The 20,109-nt window shown below is 47.9% G+C and overlaps 1 protein-coding gene across 1 annotated transcript; it reads right to left on the bottom strand.

Moving 5' to 3' along the window:
* Positions 1-17,333: 17,333 nt before the first annotated feature.
* On the bottom strand, positions 17,334-18,768 carry LOC147981188 (uncharacterized). Its single transcript, XM_087517044.1, has one exon. The coding sequence runs from the start codon at positions 18,633-18,635 to the stop codon at positions 17,664-17,666; it is 972 nt and encodes a 323-aa protein (XP_087373170.1). The 5' UTR covers positions 18,636-18,768; the 3' UTR covers positions 17,334-17,663.
* Between the last annotated feature and the right edge of the window lie 1,341 nt (positions 18,769-20,109).

The raw sequence follows: 20,109 nt of genomic DNA, 5'->3' as shown, positions 1-20,109 counted from the left end.
ATCAAGGGGCAGTGTTGAGAAATAAAATCATGTGATCAATTGTATGGGAGGGATGCCTCCCGGGAGGTGTCTGTTGGGGAAGAGATGTCTCCCCAACACACCCCTTCATCATGTATATAAGTGGGTCTCCCACATTGCAATAGATCTAGTGAATCATTTGGACTCTTCGTTTGTCTCTTTTACTTTCACTCAATAATAATAATTAACCTTTGCGTGGGCACTAATGAATCACATGGTAGTACTATACCTCGATGGAAAAAAATCAAGTGGGGGCAGCTGCCCCCATGGCTCTTCACGTAGGTCCGCCCCTGCTTTGTTCTATCTTTGTTTGAGAGGGGTTGTAATGTTCTATCTGTTGCTACTGGTATTGTTGTATATGCACTTTGGTCAGTTGGATTTATTATTTTAAAGTTGGGCGTTGTTTGCGCCTTCTATCTCTACTACTTAAATCTCTAGTACTTCAAAAATAAATAGTGTTCTTTTTTGTGCTAGGCAGAACTCTTCGTCAACTAGTTTCCACCCCACCATGTTTCTCCATCTATTTTTTTCATCCAACAGTTTTTTATAATTAGGTATATGCTTGTGCGTTGCCACGAGAGCCAAATCTTGTAATCATGCCGATTGCGATTTTTTGAGGGAAGGTGTTGAAAGGATCGATATGGTTGACTAGAGGGGGGGTGAATAGGCAACTAACAATTTTTAGCTTTTCTTTAACAATTTAAGCTTTGCATCAAAGTAGGTTGTCTAGATATGCAACTAGGTGAGCAACCTATATGATGCAACAAGGATAGGAACACAAGCAAGCAAGTGATATGATACAAATAAGCTTGCACAAGTAAAGGCACGAGATAACCAAGAGTGGAGACGGTGGAGACGAGGATGTGTTGCCGAAGTTCCTTCCCTTTGAGAGGAAGTACGTCTCCGTTGGAGCGGTGTGGAGGCACAATGCTCCCCAAGAAGCCATTAGGGCCACCGTATTCTCCTCACGCCCTCACACAATGCAAGATGCGTGATTCCACTATTGGTGCCCTTGGAGGCAGCAACCGAACCTTTACAAACAAGGTTGGGGCAATCTCCACAACTCAATTGGAGGCTCCCAACGACACCACGAAGCTTCACCATAATGGACTATGGCTTCGCGGTGACCTCAACCGTCTAGGATGCTCAAACACCCAAGAGTAACAAGATCCGCAAGGGATTAGTGGGGGAATCAAATTTCTCTTGGTGGAAGTGTGGATCGAGGCCTTCTCAACCACTCCCGAACAAATCAACAAGTTTGATTGGCTAGGGAGTGAGATCGGGCGAAAATGGAGCTTAGAGCAATAATGGAGCTTAGGGTTGGAAGAGATAAGTCAACGGGGAAGAAGGGGACTCCTTATATAGGTAGGACAAAGATCCAACCATTACCCACCAACCTGCCCGCGGCCAGCGGTACTACCGTGCCAGGCCAGCGGTACTACCGCAGGGCTGCGCGGTACTACTGCTTGCTACCAAGCGGTACTACCGCACGGCCATGCGGTATTACCGTACAGGCTCGCGGTACTGCCGCAACCCCAGCGACGGCAAGGTCAGATCTGACGCGCAGGATCTGAGGGCGGTACTTCCGCGCACACGGTACTATCGCGGCTCCATGCGGTACTACCGCAAGGCAGAAATCCCCTAGCCAGGGGGGAGGAAACATCCGTGCCTACTTCCGCAAAGAAATGGAAGAAGCAAAAAACCGACACAGTAGTACTGCCGAGGGGCGGTACTACTGCCTGACAACATAGCGCGGTACTACCGTGGAGTGAAAGCGGTACTACCGCGGTAGGTGCGGATGTAAAAAATTACATCCGCCCCTACTACCGCTAAGGAGCGGTACTAGCCTGGTGGGCAGCGATAGTGCAGCTCTAGGGGAGCGGTACTACCGTGGGCACCTGCGGTACTATCGCGCCACCGCACGGTACTACCGCTGATGCCTACGGTACTACCGCTTTCCTGGGAGCAGTACTACCGTGACCCAACTCAGCAGCCAGAACCAGGGAGGTGAGAAAGAGGAAGAAGCTCCAAGGGAAAAAGGAGGGGACAAGAAGGAGACGTGTACGTGATGATTCCACCCAAACCTTTCCAACGCGGACCCCCTCTTAATAGTACGGCTTTCCTACGACTCAAATCCACCAAAAAGAAACATAGAAAAGACGCTGTCTTCAACTGTCTTCGAGGGGCACCCAACCGTCTTGTGCCTAGCGATGAAATGTCTGGGATACTCAAGGCACACGATTAGTCCGCAAACGCGTTGTCATCAATCACCAAAACACCTTAGGGATAAATATGCCCTTACAATCTCCCCCTTTTTGGTGGATTTATGACAATACGGGATTTGCACAAGGGAAATAATATTAAGTAACCGCAAACCCCTCCTCTCTAGAATATAGACGGGCTGCCCCTAGATGTGTGCTATCTAGATGAGTGGTTTGGACTGCACGGCACACATACTAGGATCAAAGCTCCCCCTATATTATAGAGACAAGGCATATCTATCACTAGATAAGATAGCACAAACATAAGTTAACTAAGATAGATAGAGTGCATATGTCTTACACCATATGTAGGAAAGGTCTCGAAGGCACAAACCAAACAAAAGCAAACGAGGTCCAAACAACAAAGCAAACAAACACACCAAGCAAACCAAACAAACACACCAAGCACGACACAATGCAAATCCCTACACTCTCTCCCCCTTTGGCATCGAGACGCCAAAAAGGCAGAGAGGACACCTACAGACACGGGGTGGCTCAGGCAGAGAAGTCGTCCCACTGCTCCTCGTGCTCCTCGTCAGACTCAACGGCGGGGATGGTCTCCTTGATGTCTTCCTCTGAACTGGTCCACTTGTATCCCTGGTTCGACATCTAGGCAGCCTCAGGCGTGATGACGTCCTCAGACCCGCCAGACACATCCTCTCAAAGAGCCTCATAACCTTCTTGTCACGGCGGCGACTCTCCTTGTCTTCCCGTGAGCCCTGTACTGTCCCTTTGCCTGCATGCAGAAGAGAGTCTTCATCTTGTCCTTTAACTTCTTGGCCCACGACGGCTCCAAGGAGGGTGTGGTGGATCTAGTAGCACGGTCCTCAGCAATATTCTCAGTAGCAGCCTCCTCCTCACCAACAGCCCTCCTAGCAGAAGAGGCCTTAGCACGGGTAGTGGTGTTGGCCCAGTTGGGCTTGACGCGGAGGCTGATGGAATCATGGCGAATCCAGTCTGGGGCAAGGAACTCATCACCAGGGTACATCTTCTTTCAAGTGGTGGAGAGCAGCAGAAACAGGTACGGTCCATAGATAGGTACCTTGCGAGTGAACACCGCAAACCGAAGCTCACACCACATGATGTGTGAGACATCAAGTGGCTGAGTCTGAGATGAACGTGCCTTTGCACACAGGAGCAACATGTCCACTAGATAGTCATGGACCTTGTCCTTGTCACCAATGTGTGGGAACAGAGTGTTGCGGAAGATGCGATGCATGATATCCAGAAAGGAGTTCAGCACCCAAGTTGACTTGCCAGTGGGGAGCACCTTCTCAACAAGGAAAGGCTGAAGCAGGTTCTTGTTGGCACACTCAGAGTTGGCGTGGGGGCGAACACCAACGGGGGTGTGAAGCCCGTCATTAGGAATGTGAAGCAGATCCATGAACTCTTTCCATGTAGCAGACAGCTGACGGCCGTTGGTCATCCAGGTCATCCTCCACTCATCCCCGGGATGAAAGTACACTGAGGCAAAGAACTGACAGATAAGCTCAGGGTCATAGTCAAGGTGAAAGGAGATCACCGGCTCAATAGCAAACTGCTCCACCAAGTCTAGAGCCTCTCCAAAATAGTCACAAAACTTGTCCTTCTGCATGTGATGCATGTCTATCCACTTGACATCCATGAAGGTGTTCTGCTTGCTCTTGATCACATCCAGATAGATGAGAGCCTGTTGCTTGGTCCAGAACAACTCGGTGCCTCTGAGGATAGCCAGAGGATTCACATAGGGATTGATCCTCCGGCGTTTGACATACTCAGAGACTGAAATCTCGTCCATGCCCTTAGCAGGTTCCTTTTGCTTGCTGGCAGTGGTCTTGACATTGCGCTTGGGGGCATTGGAGCCCTCTGGGGCTTCATCTTGGGGGTTGCGCAGACTCTTGGAGCCAGTGTCATGACTGGGATTGGAACGGCGAGAGCCACCACCTGAGACACAAAACGCAAAACACCCATGACAAACAAGAGGGATCAATGCAAAGACCACAACAAAGCAAAAGAAACATGCAGAAAGCACACAAGATAATTGCCTAGAGAGAGATTTGACCCCTACGGTAGTACTGCCAAGTGCTGCGGAACTAAGATAGTAGTACCGCTCTTAGACGCGGTAGTACCGTGTAAGGTCACGGTAGTACCGGGTCTAAGAGCGGTAGTATGAGCTTAGTGCCTCAGCTAGCGCGGTAGTACCGCGTCTGATGAGCGGTAGTACCGCACGAGCTAGCGCGGTAGTACCGCACTTGATGGGCGGTAGTACCGCACGAGCGGTAGTGCCGCACATGAGACACGGTAGTACCACACCGCGTCAGATCCGAACAAGTTCAAATCTGAGAAAAGCCCGCGAAACCGCGGCGGTACTACGGTTGGACAAATCTACCACAAGACAACATATGAAGTATGATTCCTACGCAACACGACTCTCCTACATCCTACTCTTGCATAGATTTGGCCTAAAATCTCAAGAACACTAAGCATCTCCCCAAAAACCTAGAAGCGAGAGAACAACCAAGAAAAACAGGGATTTGGGGAAAAACCTTGGTCCATGGCAAGAGGAAGTGGTGGGGAACGATCCCACCGGTCGGAATCCAAGGAGAGTGGCCGGAGACGGAGATCCGGCGAGGGCCTCCGGCGCCGTTCTTGAGCAAGAGAGAGAGACGTGGGGAGAGAGACAAGTGAATGGGTATGGGGAGTTGGAACTCCCCTGCCCGAGTCATAACCCCCACGCTCCCTCGACGGGGCGGTAGTACCATGCCCCATCGCGGTAGTACCACTCGACGCGGTACTTCCGAAGTACCACACCTGAGCAGTAGTACCGCGCTATGGCACGGTAGTACCATGCCTCTCAAAGCGGTAGTACCGCGGCAAGCCGTGGTAGTACCGTGGGCTCAAGAAGATGCACGTTTCAAGCACACGAAAAATGGGGTCTTTGCACAAACACTCCGAGGCAACACGACACCACAAGACCACGCTACACACAAAGGCAAAAAGGCACACGACAAAACGAAACAACCACGAAACACCACCTCTCCAAAGAGAGGGCGGTGGCCGTAGCCACCTATGTTTGAGTCAATTGGTATGGCACCGCGAAGAATTATCCTTGGGTCCATGACCAAAACTCGTCTTTGAAGCACAAGTACCATCAAACATCGCTAATGTGAAAGACTTAATCAATTTATGCATAATGGGAGGAGGGATAGTTCATTGAGAGAACAACACTCCCCCTATGTCCATGCCTACATCTAAACAAGACAACACGTTGAGTATGGTGGGGTGTGCAAGGGTTCAAGCAACATTGCTCGAATCAATGATATTTAGCTCATGCCTTAACTCGTGAAATCTTGCTTCATCCAAGGGCTTCGTGAAAATATCTGCAAGGTTATCATGAGTGTTGACATAGTTGAGCTCGATCTCTCCTCGCCTAATGTGATCCCGGATGAAGTGATACCGGATCTCGATATGCTTCGTCTTGAAGTGTTGCACCGGGTTGAGAGAGATCTTGATGGCACTTTCATTGTCACACCAAAGAGGCACTTTGTCACAAATGACACCGTAATCCTTTAAAGTTTGCCTCATCCATAAGAGTTGTGCACAACAACTACCGGCCGCCACATACTCCGTTTCGGTGGATGAGAGAGACACACAACTTTGCTTTTTGGAAGACCAACTTACCAAAGAGCAACCAAGGAATTGGCACCCTCCGGAAGTGGACTTCCTATCCACTTTGTCTCCCGCCCAATCGGAATCCGAATACCCTACAAGCTTGAAGTTTGCTCCTCTTGGGTACCATAAGCCAAAGTTTGGGGTATGTGCCAAATATCAAAAGATTCGTTTGACTGCCATATAGTGACTTTCCTTAGGTGCGGCTTGAAACCGTGCACAAATTCCCACACTCAACATGATATCCGGTCTAGATGCACAAAGGTAAAGCAAGGAGCCTATCATGGAGCGATATACCTTTTGATCCACCGCTTTACCATTGGGATCTATGTCAAGTTGGCACTTGGTGGGCATTGGAGTGGAAGCCGGCTTGACATCACTTAGCTTGAATCTTTTGAGCATGTCTTGAGTATATTTGGCTTTATTGATGAAGGTTCCTTCTCTTCTTTGCTTCAATTCGAACCCTAGAAAGAACTTCAACTCTCCCATGGAAGACATCTTGAACTTTGAGGTCATGAGAGCGGCAAATTCCTCATTGAAAGCTTTGTTAGGGGAACCAAAGATGATATCATCAACATATAATTGGCACACAAACAACTCCCCTTTGACCTTCTTAGTAAAAAGAGTGGGGTCGATTAGCCCAACTTCAAAACCACGGTCTTGTAACAACTCGGTAAGGTGGTCATACCACGCATGTGGGGCTTGTTTAAGGCCATAGAGTGCCTTATCGAGTTGATACACATGATCAGGAAAGTAGGGATCCTCGAACCCGGGGGGTTGCTTGACATAAACCAATTCATTAATGGGACCATTAAGAAAAGCACTCTTCATATACATTTGTTGTAACTTAAAGTTATGATGAGAAGCATAAGCAATCAACATGCGAATAGATCCAAGACGAGCAACAGGAGCAAAGGTTTCACCGTAGTCGATACCCTCGACTTGGGAGTAGCCTTGTGCTACCAAACGAGCCTTGTTGCGAATGATAATCCCATGGGCATCTTGCTTGTTCTTAAATATCCACTTGGTTCCAATGACATTGTGGTTCCCCGTCGGTCTTGGCACCAATCTCCACACTTTGTTGCGCTCGAAGTTGTTGAGTTCTTCATGCATGGCATTGAGCCAATCCGGATCTTCTAGCGCCTCATAGACCTTGTGGGGTTTGACACAAGAGACAAACGCGTGATGCTCACAATAGTTTGCTAATTATCTACGAGTGCTTACCCCCTTTCTTAAGCTTCCAAGCACATTCGTCATGAGATGATCCTTGGTGTTGAGCTTGGAAGCAACCTTGGCGGCACGACGCTCCAATTCCTCCTCGGGGGTGAGACGAGGAGTGGTCACTTGATCATCTTGAGCGTCGTCTTGAGCTTGTTCTTCTTCTTGAACTTGCTCGGAGGAGAGAACTTGACCTTGGGCATCACTTGATGTGTCAACACCGTCTTGAGCATGATCTTGCCCTTGGTCATGTTCTTGAGGATGAGGGCCTTCATGTTGTTCTTCGGAAGCGTGTGGGCCTTGGGTTGGTGATGGCTCCACTTGAGTGGAGCTTTGTCCTTCTCCTTCGGCCACAAGGGGTTCCTCAATGGGTAGGATAAAGCCAACACCCATTCTTCTTATGGCTTGAGGAGGAATTTCATCACCTACATCACAAGTGCCACTTTGCTCCACTTGGGAGCCGTTATTCTCATCAAACTCCACGTTACATGTCTCCTCAATAAGTCCCGTGGATTTATTGATGACACGGTAAGCATGAGAGTTTGTAGCATAACCAACAAATATGCCCTCATAAGCTCTAGCCTCAAATTTAGACAACCAAACACCTTTCTTGAGAATGGAACACTTACACCCGAACACCCGAAAGTACTTGAGGTTGGGCTTGTTACCGGTGAGTATCTCATATGGAGTCTTGTTCAAGCCCTTGCAAAGGTAGAGCCGATTGGATGCATGACACGCGGTGTTGATGGCTTTGGCCCAAAAGTTGTACGGGGACTTGAACTCCGCCATCATGGTCCTTGCCGCATCCATCAACGTCCGGTTCTTCCTCTCCACAACACCGTTTTGTTGAGGGGGGTAAGGTGCGGAATATTGATGCTTGATCCCCTCATCACTAAGAAACTCATCCAAGGTGTAGTTCTTGAACTCGGTGCCGTTGTCACTTCTTATTGTCAAGATCTTTGCATTGTGTTGACGTTGTGCTTCATTTGAAAAGTCAATGATGGTTTGTTGGGTCTCGCTCTTCCTCTTGAAGAAATACACCCAAGTGTATCTTGAGTAGTCATCCACAATCACCAAGCAATACTTCCTACCCTCAAGACTATCGAAGGATGGAGGCCCAAAGAGATCCATGTGAAGGAGCTCCAAAGGCCTCTTTGAGTAAAAGATAGTCGTGGGAGGGTGAGCCTTCTCATGTAGCTTTCCTTCGATACAAGCACTGCAAGCACAATCTTTAGCAAAACTAACATTCGTTAGTCCACGGACATGGTCCGCCTTGAGGAGACTTTGCAAAGATCTCATATTGACATGGGCTAGACGGCGATGTCAAAGCCATCCCACATCAACTTTAGCCATTAGGCATGTCGCGGTCTTAGTGGATCGCTCCGAAAAGTTAATCACATATAGACCGTTCTCGACATGCCCAACAAAGGCTACTTTAAGAGTCTTGCTCCACAAGAGGGCCACGGTATCGATATCAAAGAAAGTGGCAAAGCCCATGATTTCAAGTTGACGAACGGAAAGTAAATTGTATGCAAGGGACTCAACAAGCATAACCTTCTCGATCGTGAGATCATGAGAGATGACCACCTTGCCAAGTCCCAATACCTTAGAGGATGAGGCGTCACCCCACTAGACATTGGTGGGCATAGATGGAATCTTGTGCACGTCCACCACCAAGTCCTTGCTTCCGGTCATATGATTTGTAGCTCCGCTATCGAGCAACCATGATCCCCCACCGGAAGCAAACACCTACAAGAGATTAATGCTTGGTTTTAGGTACCCATTTTGTAATGGGTCCTTTGATGTTAGTAACAAGGGTCTTTGGAACCCAAATAGACCATTCAATGTATTCATGAGGAGAACCAACGAATTTGGCATAGACATGCCCATCACTAGCACGACATAACACATAAGAAGGATTAAAGTCGCCGGCTTTGATGCGAGGAGTGACATTGCCCTTTTTGACAATGCCACCCTTCGCATTGTTCTTCTTCTCCTCGGAGGCACTTTCTCCCTCCTTCACAAAGGTTTGCATGAGAGGAGGAGGTCGTTTGATCTTGTCATTCTTCTTCTTGTTCTTGGAGTCGGGCACATACCCAACCCCTTCCTTGGCCACAACTCCCTTTTGGTTGATCAAGAGGTCGTTGAGGTTCTTCTTGCCTTGTATGCAAGTCGCAAGACCTCTCTCAAGTTGCCCCTTTAGCTTAGCGTTCTCCTCAACGAGATGCACATGCTCACAACATGGGTTAGTAGCATTTGCATTATCAATTAACATCATACGAGGAAAAGTGGCTTTTCCTTGGTTAGCTTTACTTGAAGTTGATCATGAGACTCTTTGAGGCTAGCATGAGCACCCTTCAAGACCTTGTGAGCCTTGTCAAGTAGATCAAACTCCTCTTTGAGTCTAGCAAGATCAACCTCAAGTTCGGCCTTCTCGGAGTTTAGCACATGAGAAACAATGAGGACATGATCATAATCTTTCTTTAACTTAGCATGATCAATGTTGTGTGACTCCTCAAGAGCCAAACGAAGACCACGCTCTTCCTCAAGAGCATTGGAAAGATCCGAAATCTTATCGGCATAGTCATGACTATGCCCTTCCATCTTAGTGATGGTGTCTTCGTGAGCCTCGATCATGTCATTGGCTTCACCAAGTTGTTCCAAGAGAGCAACAAAGTGCTTCTTGGATTTTCCCTTAAGTTTGCCCATAAAGGCCTCAAACTCATTTGCCTCCACATTAGCTCCCTCAAGTTTATTAATGCTATCCGTCGGAGAAGGATGATTAATGATGGTAGTTTTGATGTTGGGGGTTACCTTGTTGGTGGCTTTAGCCATGAGGCACTTGGCGGTGGTGCTCTCATTGGGTGAGTCGAAGAGAGACACACGTGGAGTCGTCGCAATGGCAACGGAGGCCATGGCAACCGACTCATCACCTTCATCATCGTCATCATCCTCATTGTACTCTTCTTGTACCACCAATGCCTTGGGAGGAGTCTTCTTGGTGAAGTTGCTCTTGTTGGGGAACGACTTGGCCTTGTCCTTTCGGATGAGCTTGCCACCATTGTCTTACCTCTTCTCATACGGGCACTCCGCAACAAAATGACTCACGTTGCCACAATTGTAGCAAGTCCTTACACGTTGCTTGCTCTTCCTGCCATTTGAGTTGTTTTTGCTAAAGTTTGGCCTCGAGTTTTTCTTGCTCCAAAATTGCCTTGAAGCGAGTGCCATGTGTTCATGATACGCATACTTTGTATCTTCGGGGTTGCTCTCCTCTTCTTCCTCTTATTCTTCAACGGTGAGCTTGGCCTTCAATGCAAGGTTGGGCTTCTTTGCCCTTTGAGAACGAAGCACCGCATTGTCGGCGATCTTGTCCAAAATGTTCATGGCCACAAACTCATCCAACACTTCGCTTGAGGTCAAACTGTGGAAGTCCGGTCTTTGACGAATGACGGAGGACATGGCCTTGTGGTAGGGCATCATTGCCTTGAGGAATTTGCGCTTGATCCAATTGTCATCCGTGTCCTTGCTCCCGTGATCTCATAGTGAGACCGCGAGTTTGGTTACTCTCCGATAAAGCTCACGAGGTTCTTCATCTTCTTTCATTGCAAACTCATCAGCTTCATCTTGCACCACTTCATAATTGGAGCGTTGAATGCGTGCGCTTCCCCGGTAGAGAGAGACAACACAATGCCATGCGTCTTTGGCCAAGGCGAAGGGCCGAAGATGAGGTAGGTCTTCGGGTGAAATTGCATCTTGAATGATGAAGAGAGCATTCTCATTGAATTGATTATTCGCGGCTTTTCGAGGAGTGAAGTTGCTTGGATCATGCGGATAGAAACCTTCTTCAATGATTCTCCAAAGGTTAGTGTTCACATGATTTAAATGACATTTAAAGCGGTAAACCCAAGAATCAAAGTCCTCATTTTTCACAATCTTAGGGGGAGGACCGGCATGATTCAAATGGGTGGAAGGAACCGGTCCACCATAAACAAGTGGTAGTTCCACATGAGCAAAGATGTCGGTGCCATTTTTACCACTAGAAGAAGGATCCTTTTCACTACTAGCTTCCCCCTTGTCGGAGATAGCATCCGTCACCTTGTCGGTGGGATCACCCACTTTCAACGATGCGGTGGATAGTTTAAGCCCCTCAAGGAATTTAGTAAACATGCTTTCAACCTTGGTCGTCATGGAGGTTTTCAATGTCTCCAAGGCCACACTGAACTCCTCACGAGAGACCGAGGTTCCCCCATCGCCCGTAGACGAGGTCGGATTCACACCGGAGTGTTCCTCCACACCGTCTACGGTATCAACCATACTCTTCGGATGGTAAAGTCCTTAATAAAGAGACGAGGCTCAGATACCAATTGAAAGGATCGATGTGGTTGACTAGAGGGGGGGTGAATAGGCAACTAACAATTTTTAGCCTTTCTTTAACAATTTAAACTTTGCATCAAAGTAGGTTGTCTAGATATGTAACTAGGTGAGCAACCTATATGATGCAACAAGGATAGGAACACAAGCAAGCAAGTGATATGATACAAATAAGCTTGCACAAGTAAAAGCACGAGATAACCAAGAGTGGAGACGATAGAGACGAGGATGTGTTACCGAAGTTCCTTCCCTTTGAGAGGAAGTACGTCTCCGTTGGAGTGGTGTGGAGGCACAATGCTCCCCAAGAAGCCACTAGGGCCACCGTATTCTCCTCACGCCCTCACACAATGCGAGATGCCGTGATTCCACTATTGGTGCCCTTGGAGGTGGCGACCGAACCTTTACAAACAAGGTTGGGGCAATCTCCACAACTCAATTGGAGGCTCCCAACGACACCACGAAGCTTCACCACAATGGACTATGGCTTCGCGGTGACCTCAACCGTCTAGGATGCTCAAACATCCAAGAGTAACAAGATCCGCAAGAGATTAGTGGGGGGAATCAAATTTCTCTTGGTGGAAGTGTGGATCGAGGCCTTCTCAATCACTCCCGAACAAATCAACAAGTTTAATTGGCTAGGGAGTGAGATCGGGCGAAAATGGAGCTTAGGGTTGGAAGAGATAAGTCAACGGGGAAGAAGGGGACTCCTTATATAGGTAGGACAAAGATCCAACCGTTACCCACCAACCAGCCCGCGGCCAGCGGTACTACCGCGCTAGGCCAGCGGTACTACCGCAGGGTTGCGCGGTACTACCGCTTGCTACCAAGCGGTACTACCGCACGGCCATGCGGTACTACCGTACAGGCTCGCAGTACTGCCGCAACCCCAGTGACAGCAAGGTCAGATCTGACACGCAGGATCTGAGGGTGGTACTTCCGCGCGCGCGGTACTACTGTGCCTCCATGCGGTACTACCGCAAGGCAGAAATCCCCTAGCCAGGGGGGAGGAAACATCCGTGCCTACTTCCGCAAAGAAACGGAAGAAGTAAAAACCCGACACAGTAGTACTGCCGAGGGGCGGTACTACTGCCTGACAGCATAGCGCGGTACTATCGCGGAGTGAAAGCGGTACTACCGCAGCAGGTGCGGATGTAAAAAATTACATCCGCCCCTACTACCGCTAAGGAGCGGTACTAGCCTGGTGGGCAGCGGTAGTGCAGCTCCAGGGGAGCGGTACTACCGTGGGCACCTGCGGTACTACCGCGCCACCACACGGCACTACCGCTGATGACTACGGTACTACCGCTTTCCTGGGAGCAGTACTACCGTGACCCAACTCAGCAGTCAGAACCAGGGAGGCGAGAAAGCAGAAGAAGCTCCAAGGGAAAAAGGAGGGGACAAGAAGGAGACGTGTACGTGATGATTCCACCCAAACCTTTCCAACGCGGACCCCCTCTTAATAGTACGGCTTTCCTACGACTCAAATCCACCAAAAAGAAACATAGAAAAGACGCCGTCTTCAACTGTCTTCGAGGGGCACCCAACCGTCTTGTGCCTAGCGATGAAATGTCTGGGATACTCAAGGCACACGATTAGTCCGCAAACGCGTTGTCATCAATCACCAAAACACCTTAGGGATAAATATGCCCTTACAGGTGTGACGTCTAGGGCATATAATTATGATGATTGCAATTTTTAAAAGGAAAGGTGTGATGCCCATTGGGTCATGTAATTATGATGATTGAATCAAATCATCACTTGCCAATCGATGAAAAAAGATAAGGTGAATGTACGAAGGTGCGCAGAACACGGTCCGTTGGCAAGAAAATGAACCTTAGGTTCTTTTTAGATAGTAGAGATGCGATATTTGACACACCTTTAGGCCGCTCCATCACATTAATTTACTTACTTCTTGCACCAATGTCAACTTAAATTACTTTCCAAACTTCCCAGCATATCTATAATACCTAAATAGTTCATCCCCACTATTCTATTTCTCTTGACATGCAAGCTATCCACATCATCATCAGTGCCACATCAGCATTTAGTTAGAGGATTACATGTGGGACCAACCACACTAGAAAACAGCCATGTTAGCTTCAATCAATGCGGGTAGGACCTGCGAGAGAGGCTGCCCACGCACGTCTCTGTCTGTGGCGATTCCCATCGCATCCTTCCCAACAGAGCGCCTCATCAGTTCCCCACGGCAACGGATTCCCCTTCCTCTTCGTCTTCTCCAATCTCCATCAAATCCCACTACACAGTTAGGGGGTGTTTGTTTCCAGGGACTTTTTTGTGTAGGGACTATAAAAAGTCCCTCTTAGAGACTTTTTTACCAAACGGGAGGGACTTTTTAGGGACTAAACTAGGCATTTGGGACTAAATGAAGAAGACTCTCAAGGAGAGTCTTTTGGGGACTTTTTGGGACTTTTCCAATAATGCCCCTCCATGCATTCATTGGCCCGCCACCCCATGGTCTTGTTTGATTGTTATTTTTCTATATACTAGGGGCAACATGGTCATTTAATAACCTCTAAAAAGGGACTAGAGACTTTTTAGTCTCTGGAAACAAACAGGGAGGGATTTTTTAGGGACTAGGAACCTTTTAGTTGGGACTAGAAAAAGTCCTATGACTTATGAACCAAACAGGGCCTTACTCTGTCGATTCAGTTGCTCTTACAATCTGGTAGTATTTCTCTCCGGAGCGCTTGCGATTTCTTAAGGCAAGCGATGGCGAGGGCGTGCCCCCTTGCAACGAGATCCACAGGTGGTCGTCCCAGGCCTGCCTCCGGCTTCCCCGACGTAGGTGCCCCCGCCCTGGAAGAAGAGGGCCTCGCGGCGGATGCCACTGCACCGACATCGACCCCAACCACTCTCGGCGTTTACCTTGCCGTCGTGTGTCGGGTGCCTTGACAGAAGGCCAGGAAGGCTCCCCGTGGTGCGGCCAACCCTTCTCAGTGCCGCTCAACTTCCCCACCACGCATCCGCTGGGCTCTCGCCTGGATGGACGCTCTTCCCGGCAACTCAACCATGGAGTGTACGTCGCGCCGGGGAGGTCTCCAACCGGTGGACATTTTTCTTCTCGGCCTCGAAGGGCTGGGGTAGTGGTGACATCGGGTAGGGCCTCCATTGATAGCCATGACTTGCAGGAGTGCCAGATCGACGTCCTCCCGCAGGTGCCGCCTCGACTGATTCAGAGACGACATTGATTGCGGCAATGGTGGCCCTTCCTGGCAAGTGGCATTCTACTGCAGCAATGGTGCCTTTTTTGTTTTGGGGCAAGCTGACCTCATGCATCTGCGCAGGAAGTTTGGCTCCTTTCTATCAGCGATGGATTTGCAAGGTTCAGTACCTGTTCTTCAGTACGAATTTGGTATTCTGTCTTGAAAAAAAATCTTATTCAAAAGAGATCAGCCGAACTGTACAGGCGTACACACCCACTGCTTTACGCCTTCTGCCTTCTATATTTAACAGCCTACTTTTGAAGAAACAACAACCTCTCTCATCTATAACTTTTGTTGTAGGTATTCAGTAATTGATGTTTGGCGCTCCCTCTCCTAATAATATCCGAGATGGTGCTTCACTTCGTCTTCCCATGATCTCAGGTGGTGTGTGCTAGACGACAACCAAGTAGTCATCTTGGTCGCCCCGATCACTGCATATGCATACTCTGCAGATTTTTGTCTCCTACTGGTATATTCTTCCCAAGTTCCTCCTGTGTTTTGATTTTCGGTTTGAGCTTTTTTTCGCCCTAGGCCGAGATGGCCGAAATTCGGTCATTTTCAAAAATTTCGGCTGAAATTTGACCAAATTTTGACTGCAATTTGACTTAAATTTGACCAATTTCGGCCTAAAGATACTTTCCGCCTCAGGCCGAGATGGCCGAAATTCGGCCGAAATCCGTTTTTTCGGCCGAAAATCAAGATGGAACTTCCTCTCCATTGCTAATTCTGCATTTTTGTTTGCTTCATTCAAATCTGAATTAATATTTCTTTGATTGGATATGTAAACTTGCATTCTATACAAGCACCCTGTGTGCTGTGTGTTTGGGGGTACCTTTCTAGAGATCGTCATTGTTGTTAGAGATTTCACCAGAATACAATACATTTGGTTGCTGACGGATATCTTTTCAACATCATTGGCCTGCTTAATACGTGATATCTTTAGTGTGAGCTTTACTTATATGAATTTTGTTTTTTCATGAATGGCAAATTCGATAATGAAACATCTCTTTTTCATCAGGTCACCTGTAGAAGATTATAATCGTTTCACATGCCCTCTCTTTGCATACTTTGAGGGCATGACCATTTGAATTATCCTGTAGTTTCTTTTCAGCAGTAGTATGTACAATTTCAATAATCTCAATTTTGTTTAAAAGAAGTTCAAAACTATCAAATAAACCGTGAGAGCATAATGGTGCAGGCTTTGCCCAGTGTTGTCAGATCCATTTCGTGTCTACTATTTGTTTCCTTGACTACAAATTCAGAGTTCATTTGAATTCTTGTGACCGGTCTTTGTGTAAGAGCTAACATCACCGCATCTGTCGCCGACACCACACACCACTTACAGTCTCCTTCAAGCATGGCATCAATGGCATGCCTGCCTGATCCCACAACCGTTGTTTGCTCTCCGATGACTTCTAATTAATCTGAAAAACAGTTTCTGTTCCCTGCTCATGCTACAACTTGGACCATGGCATCTGCTGACATGAATGTACTCCGATTTTGGTTCTCAAGAATTTACTAATTGATGCTTATTCTATACATTTCTATTTTAAAAATTGTTGATTCAAGCTTTATAGGTTTCCTGATGATGTGTGGCAAGAAGTCTGCTATGAACCAAATTTGGAATTCTTGAGAAGGTACATAAGTTTCTCTCCTTATTAATATTTATAATATTTGTCACCTAGCTGTAGCTATTTTTGCTTGCTCTAACCAGTTATACGTCTGCAATGATTTGTCCAAGTTAATTCCCTCTATCTTATTCCGTCAACTAGATCATACAGGGGTTCAAACAGGTTTATGAAATGGCTATTTTTATACTGATAGTAACTCAAGTATATTACCTATTGTAGTACAGTTATGTTATAGCAGATATAAGTAGAAGTTGTTTGATTTCAGGTGACGATTCCCCTTTCCCCAACACTTACTGATAGTATATTGCTTTTTTTTGTTCCATATCGCAGTATTGAGACTAAATTGGAGAGAGAGAACAAACCTGATACACTTGGTAATGTTGGTCATCCGAAGGCTTCAGGATTACTCCCTCAGTTCCATAATTATATATGTATTATTGGACGGAGGGAGTATCATTTAGTGACTGGCAAAATCTATTGATGCGTGTACATAATATCAACAAATGTTACTTACTCATTATATTGTCATGTAATACTAGGATTTGTGAATGTGTTGTATCTAAAAGTGATCTATTTTGCACCAACATCTACATACATCTAAATGGCTGAGAGGATGTAATGTAACTGAAACCTTTAGCCTAACTTGAAGCATGGACATAAAAGATCAATTTTTATTAACCACTTTTTTTGCGGGTGAGCCACATTTTTTGGATGAACTGAATTATTCTCAATTTTCGAAACACCGTTTGATGCATTGATAATACAACATGGTGCTTCTGCTTTATTACCTTATTTTTTTTCACATGTATATCATGTAGTTGGCATTTATTCCTTACAAATTATTTGTTCAAACTTCCCGCAGCAACGCGTGGGGCATCATCTAGTTATAAAGTAAATCACGAGCAGAATTTGATAAATATTTATTTACACAATCACATGATATCGCTAGATAAATCACGAACTAAGATACTAAAATATTTATATCCCGTTACAACGCAACGCAAGTGCGTCGTCCTAGTCTATCTAAAAAATACAGACCTTATTTGTTTGGGAAAAAATACAGAGCTTGTTCGGTCTGTTTATAAGCCATAAAGAACAAATCAATTAAGTGTTCAAAAAACAAATCAATTAATTAATATATTTAATTTCTGCTTATCAGTCTACAGCCTCCACTTGGCACTGAGTACTAGGGCCCGGCCTATGAGCAACTACTTCAAGAAAAACAGAGCAACGCAGAGGTAGCCGCTCTGTTCTTGGTCCTGCACCTACACTGGCAGATTGGGCGCCATCGATCAGCAGCCACCGAGATCCATGACGAGCTCCAGCACCAAAGCATCGAGCAAAGCGGTCTCTATGTCGGCGCTGACGTCCCGTCGCTCCGGCTGCACGCTGGCGGCGTCCAGTCTCGACCTTGGCACCTCCGAGGAGACTAGCTCGGACACCCTGGCCAGCTCCGCTCGGTGCGTCGCCCAGTAGGCGGCGCTCGCGGCGGGGCTTCCGGCGGCTGTGGTCCCGTCTTCCTCGTGGAAATTCTTAGGGCTCATGCGATAGTAGTAGTCGTCGCCGCCGTTGTGGTCGGCAAGATCGTTGGCGTCATTGACGAGGTCCTCAGACTTGGCGAACAACTGGGTGCGCAGCGCAGGCGTGTACGCCGTCTCCATCTCCATGAGGAGCTCCCGGACGATGGCCATGGCGTTCTTGGGCGAGTCTTGCACGTAGGAGAACCTGCTCTGGCCGTGGACAGGAGAGCTCTCGAACGGGTGCTCCAAAACGGAGACGGGGCTCTGCTGCTTCTCGTCGTCATACTCGGAGTCGGAATACTCCGTCTCCTGGCCGCCGGCGACCCCTGCGTCGGCCCTGAGCTTCACGGCGTCGAGATGCTTGGAGCAGGGCAACGGCGACGGCGCGACCCTCTTGAAGGAGTCGGAGCACTGCAGGGCGGCGGGCTTGTTGTGGTTGGCCGCCTTGCCGTGGAGGATCTTGGAGAGCAGCAGCCGGAGGAGCCCGGAGCCCGCCGCCGGTTGCTGCTTACCACGGGTGCTCGCTGCCGCCTTCTTCTTCTTGCTGGTGAGTCGCTTGAGCACGGATGGCGCGTCGTTGCCGGCGGCTGCGGCTGGCCAGCACAGGGCGGTGTCATAGCCATCGAGGAGCCGGCCCGAGCAGCCCTTCTCCAGGAGGTGGAGGTCGAGGGAGAAGGGCTCCTGCCTCTCCTCCAGCAGCTCCGACAGGCGCCGGCCGGACGGCGAGGAGGACAGGCACGCCATTCACAGGAGCTTATGGGCAATGAGGAAGTAGAGACTAGAGAGTAGACAGAAAATATGTGTTTGAAGTTTGAACAATGAGCTAGGAGGAGAAGAGGAGCTGGGGTTGGAGATGGGTGTGGGGTGGGGTGGGGTGCTTATAAGAAGAGAAGGCCAACTAAACGTGTTTTCTGAGAAGAGACGATGAGACAAAGAATATATTGTGCGGTGATAGGAAGACGCGCATGAAGGTTAGGGGATTCTTTTAAGTTGGTGCCTCTGTCTTGTCTCTTGTTATGATCATCAGACAAGCTTTGATTTTGTTCTGTTTTTATAAACACAGACACTGATGACTAGCACCTAACAAAAGTCGTGCTATTTTTGGCGTTTGGGCTGGGTGCTGCATGCACGGGTGACCTCAATGCGTATTATGTGCCTGTGACATCTCTAAGAAAGAACAATCTGTGGCAAAATGTCTCCATGGTGGAGAATGTATATGATGGGTCAAATCACCAGGTGAAAAAATGGCTCATAAAGTGCTCTTGGCTCTGAGTTGGTGCCCTCGCATTGAGTGACGGAGCTGCAGTTGGTTTGGGGTTTTTGAATCCTCGAAACTCAAAAAGGCAAGTACACTTGTATAGCTGTATCTGCACTCTGACTTGCATCTGCACTCTGCACGCTGCACTAGCCACAGCCAGCACTGCGCCCTAGAGAAAAGGCTGGCACCGGGCAGTGGGCACAGTAGTTTCTGAAATGCAGATTTGACCACCAAAATATGCATTGGAACAACACAGTCATGGTAAATATCAAGGCATTTCCAGACGCACGCAGCCAAATCAAATTACCAAGAGCAGCCTCCCTCGCCTTGGATACCTACGGCCGGCCGCTGCCACCTCAGAGGCACTCCTTTGTCAGCCTCTGCAGCATCGGCGGTGTTGTTTAATGCCCCGGTCTCCCGAGTCACCTTCGTGCCACCTTCTTGCACTTGTCTTATCACACCTCACCGCTGATTAAGGTACTGTATCCAGAAATCACAACAGAACAAAAAAGAGAGTGACAAAACTATACCGAGGAGGTGACACTTGTCCGTGTATCTCGTCTCAACAAACACTCTTGCGTGTATCTTCTTTTTTAAGGTACTCTTGTGTGTATCCTAGTGTGGGTTCATCCCCCCCCCCCCCCCCCCCCCCCCACAGGAGAGACACGTGGCGGGTGGGTGAGGCAATGTTCACCCGCTAGGATGGACCCGCCCGCGTGACGATACATGTTTGTGCGGAAAATACTATCTGGCCTTACTATTCCTTCTTCAAACAGTGTTCTCGAATACAGCTTCAATTTTGTCAACTTTCCCAGAATACCATAGATGTCATTTTCTTCATGAAACTTCTTATACGAGTATACCAGTCGACCATGTACGTTAAAAAGATTAGGTTTTTTTTTTCTGAATTTTTGCTAATATTTTTTCCGAATACTAAGGGGTTCCCATGGAAACGCGTTC

The sequence above is a fragment of the Triticum urartu genome, chromosome 3A (genome assembly GCF_056163025.1).
Source record: "Triticum urartu cultivar PI428250 chromosome 3A, HENAU_Tu73, whole genome shotgun sequence".
NCBI lineage: Eukaryota > Viridiplantae > Streptophyta > Magnoliopsida > Poales > Poaceae > Triticum > Triticum urartu.
The sequence above is the reverse complement of the archived record's forward strand: the minus strand, read 5'-3'. Positions and strand labels throughout refer to the sequence as shown.